The sequence below is a fragment of the Acanthisitta chloris genome, unplaced genomic scaffold (assembly GCF_000695815.1).
Source record: "Acanthisitta chloris isolate BGI_N310 unplaced genomic scaffold, ASM69581v1 scaffold9097, whole genome shotgun sequence".
NCBI lineage: Eukaryota > Metazoa > Chordata > Aves > Passeriformes > Acanthisittidae > Acanthisitta > Acanthisitta chloris.
Window position 1 is genome coordinate 18,555 of NW_008684260.1, and position 4,672 is coordinate 23,226.

The following is a 4,672-nucleotide window of genomic DNA, read 5'->3' on the forward strand; positions in this document are numbered from 1 at the left end:
AAAGAGTTTAGAATGGAAAAACAAATCAAGGCATGTTTCTTACATTGCTAGAATGTTTTTTTCCCCTGATTTTACTGCACAGTTGTTGTGGTTTTTCCATTGTTCAGGTGACATTTCATCAAAATGAATGCAGAAAATCTATTCTGACAAAACAGCACTTTGTTTAGCAAGAATACTGTTCAGAAGGTTTGACCAAATTTTTTGATTGTGAACATGAATGGTGTTTCAAAGACATTAACATTTTCTGAAAAATAATACTAGGTTTAATATCTAATTAATATTTCTTGAACATTCTTTTATCACACATCAGGCATAAGATCAAACAAAGCACAGTCTGATGAGCTGTCTGCACAATTCCTTTCCCATCCTCACTGGTTTTTGAGAACTGAAGGAAAATGTGTGGGAAAGTTGTAATTCAAAGTCACTTTGCTTTATGATTTTGATGCCAAACATTTTAAAGAAGGTGTGACTATTAGTCATATATTAAGTATTGTGTCTGTGTAAACATCTGTGCTTAAGAGTTCCAAAACAATTTGGTTCAGGGCTCAGCAGCTAGCAATTCTCTTGTTCTGTGTTTGAAAATCACGGCAAAGGCTGCATAAAGGAAAGGAAGGAGTGAATATTGTTTTGAATATTGTTTCCTCAATTAAAGAAAATCTCATGAAAGAATTATTGCAAAATTTGAGAAAACACAATGGCATTCAGAATTGACATAGTAACGATATCCCATGTCTGAAGTCAGGTCCCAGCACCTTCTCTTGCAAAATGTGCATGTCTCATGTCTTCAAGGCACTGGCTTTCATCAGTGTTTACATACGTGAATTTGGAGTTGCTGTTTAGGTTCTTTTCCTTGAAAACCTTGGGCCTGGCAGGTTTTAATAATTATTGCTGTTGAAGGAACTGAGAAATTGGCATTCCAAAACTAGGACTACTCACTGTCAGGCACTTATTCAGGTAGACCCCAACAGCGCTTAGAAAACAAATCAGAACTGATTTACAGCTAGTTCAACCATGAGGCTTTTTCCCCTATTGCTACCTCAAATTTCAGTAATCTCTTTGCATGCTAAAATCAGAGCTTAGATTGAAAGAGCTTGGAGGAATGGTAGAGTGAGGAGTGTGACTTCCAAGTTCATTTGTAACAGTGTCCCTGCAATCCTGGTCACTGGTCCAGCAGCAGTAGTGCTGTTAATCAAGTGTAGATGGATTCTGCCCCTTCCAGTTACTAGAGGCACTGATTCTCTTTAAATCCCAGCATATTGGAAGAGTGGAGACTGTGAGACAGACTTCAAGGACAAATGGAGAAGGGGAAACAGCACAGAAGGATCTTTGGTGTAGATGTGAGCAGTTTCAAATCTATACTATGCAGCTGGAATTGCTAAAAGGGCATGGTTTCAAGGTGCTAAGCTGACATTCTTCCAACTTAAAATTGTTTCTAGAAGATGAGAATTATCGAGTTTGGTATTTGTAGTTGTGACTAGTGACAGAGCAGTTCACTTGGAACAAGGAAGGCAGATAACAGATCCACGATGTAATTTTTGGAAACTAAAAGAAGGCAGAAAGCAAGTGAAGGAGGAAAGTATTTGCAAACAACTTTTGCTTTCATCTGCCAGTAAGCCTGGAATAATGCTCAGTTTAAAGAGTTCTGGATATTGAGAAAAGTAGCCAGGGTAGAAATCAGTCCATCATTAACAACATGGTATTGGCTGTAAACACTAGCCATAAGTAAAACCAGTACATTGACTGAATGTTTTTGTCTCTCTGTTCTACTGCTTTGTGAACAGAAAAATTGCATGTGAGACTTTGCAAAGCTTTGAGGTCAATTTCACATACCTTCCAGATGCCACCTCTAGTCTTCCTGAGATGCTACACAAAATGACCTCTGAAATACATTTCTGAGGGCTCTCTAGTCAGGCTGGGGTTTACTTAATGAACATAATTTTGGGATTTTTTTTATAACCAGAATCCATAGAAATACATGGGAAGAAGTAGATTGGGATGTGATTCTTGTGGAATTACTTTGCGAGAATCCACAGGAAAATCTACCTTCATTTCAAACCAGGCACGAAATATCACTAAAACCCACAAAAGGAAAACTCTAGGTTTTAATCTGCTCTAACAGTAAAAGCTGACAAAATGCCACATTTGCTGAAGTGAAGAAGATACAAAGTTGGTAGAACCTGAGACATGTGGAGGTGGGAAATCACCACTTTTCAAGAGTCAAAATGCTAGGTTAGTTGGCCATCCATTTCCTCCCAGTTTTCCAACATACTGTCTTGAAAAGAAAATGGGAGCTAGTGCTTGTCTGAGAGCTGTTAGAGATGTCACTGAATGATCAGAGGAGACAAGTGAGAGTGAAGATGACTGAAGATTATTGAGAACTGAGTGAAGATAACCTCACAGGTTTTCATCTGCACATAGCCAGTTGGCAGTTGAATCATCTGGGATATTCCAAAAAGACCCTGCTTAGCAGTTGGTTTTAACAGAAAAGCTATGTGCAAGTAAAATCTCCAAGTTTGTTAGTCTGAGGCAGTCAGCTTTCAATGGCTAAATGAGCCAAATATCACAGAGGGCTGTGAGTTCATTCAGTGAATGCAGGAGGAGGTCTTTCATTCATTGAGCTTACAAGTGAGTCTGCTGTGTTACTGATTTTAATGTTGCAGGACTACACCCCTTAAAAACTGTAATGCAAACTGCATGCAGACATGTGGGATGGCATCCCACTGCCATTAAGTAAGATAGAAATTTCAGGAAGTTTTGGTCCTCAAAATGCAAACTGTATGCAGAATGCATACTGCTCTTTATTAGGCGTGTCCCTTTTACCTCCAGTCATATCAGTTTTGTATGCAAGTGTTTTTGAGTCATCTATTGTGAAACTAATTGATTTCATATATGTGCTGACTAATATTCTTCATGAAAAATTGGTTTGAGAAATTTCCAGGACAAATAAGAGGCGCATACAAGCTACTGGCAGTATGCTGTTGCATAAATTACGTAATGTAATGCATTATTAAATACCTTGCATTTTAGGAGTGGGTGATGTTGTTACTAGGATCAGTTTCACTAGCAGTATTTCATAGACTTCTAGAGCAAAAATTTCTTATAAGAATGATGATGAGCAATATGCAGTGTTAGTGGTAGTTGCATTAAAGACTGCATGAGATGTGCTACTGCTGGGTTGTTCTGTGTGATTGCAACTTGCAACTTGCTTTTCAAACATCTTTTAGTAAGAAGTAGGGCTGCTGGAACTGCTTTATGCACCATCACTATGAGCTGTGGACAGTGCTTTGGTGAAACAATATTTCACAGCCCTCAAACAGGCAGTGCACTGTGCAGGCAGACGGGTCATCTAAGAACTGATTGCTTCTACTCTGGAAGTCACAGGGTGGTTTCTGCCTGCAGAAAGACTGCAGAATAGCAGCCTTTGCTCATTACAGTGCAGGTGGAAGTCTTTATGCCATTGATCTTGGAAATATGCTCATCTGAGGAAGTTTTCCCATCTGAAGGCACCAGATTATGCACAGAGACATGTGCAGTTACTGCCAGGGTGAGATAGGTAAGGTCTGTCCTAAAGCCTCCACAGAATAGAACAGGATTCAGCTGCAGCTGAGCAAGGCTACTGGCCTGCTTGTGTCTATGAAGGGACCCTCAGGCCTCTAACAGGCCAACACCAATAGTCTTTTAGTTCAGAAGTAATCATTTTAGTCCAGAAGTAATAATTTGCTATAGTGAAAAGTAAGTGTTCACAGCGAAGCACTGATGGGCAGGGGTGGCAGGCTGGAAAGGGATTATCCCCTGGCACACCTCTCGATCAATTCCAGGGTAAGACAGGGTTGCTCTGGATCCAGGTAGTCCAGGTGGTGAAGACAAAACACTCCCTTAGGCTGTCTTTGTGTTGGACTGTCCATAGGGGTTTGCAGCTAGCAGTCACTCTGTTGGTCTGGCCACTGTGTTGCCCTGTCACCCTGCAACTACTTGCATTTTGTTCTACTACATTCCTCTACATTATAAAGGAAGCCCATCATAGTGTTGCTTCCCTCCTCCCGTGCACAAGCACAAACTAACACTTTGCTTTCCTTTCAGGAGCAGTCAAGGTTTTATGCATATGAAACTAATGAAAACCAAAGAGAAATACATCCTGGGTCAGAACAGCCCTCCCTTCGACAGTGTTCCTGAAGTCATCCACTACTACACTACAAAAAAGCTGCCTATCAAAGGAGCAGAACACTTGTCCTTGCTCTACCCTGTTGCTGTGCGGACACTCTAATAACCTAGTCTCACCCCTTCCTGTGGATGGGAAGTGAGAGGTAAGCTGGGTTGCACAGAATTCATTGCCAGAATTCAGAGCGTGAGTCTATGATGGATAGTGGCAGCCTTTAGTCTTGTGAATGTGGGCTCTCTGAGAGTTGTATATGGGACTGTGTATATGACACTCTTGTGCTGAAGCATGCCTCTAGAACTGTGTTGCTACATAAGAGAAAGAAAACTTATTTTAGTGCAAGGAGAGCAGATAACCTTCCCAGACCTTCTATGTGAATGAAAGTGCTTCCCAACAAAAGTTCTTCCTCCATGTTTTGAGAAGAATTTACAACTTCTTCTCAGCAGTAAAAAACTATCAACTTTTGTTCTCATGCTACCCTGAGAAACTTTACCATATGAAAGAGTAACCTTACTC

At 40.4% G+C, this 4,672-nt stretch overlaps 1 protein-coding gene across 1 annotated transcript in view; it reads left to right on the plus strand.

Annotated features, from left to right (window-relative positions):
• The window catches only part of LOC103806563 (SH2 domain-containing adapter protein B-like), a gene marked incomplete at its 5' end in the record, with an annotated part of 20,821 nt that extends 16,557 nt beyond the window's left edge, over positions 1-4,264 (plus strand). The window contains one exon of the mRNA XM_009079269.1: positions 4,081-4,264. Coding sequence (XP_009077517.1) covers positions 4,081-4,264 — 184 coding nt within the window. The remainder of the gene's footprint in view (positions 1-4,080) is intronic.
• Between the last annotated feature and the right edge of the window lie 408 nt (positions 4,265-4,672).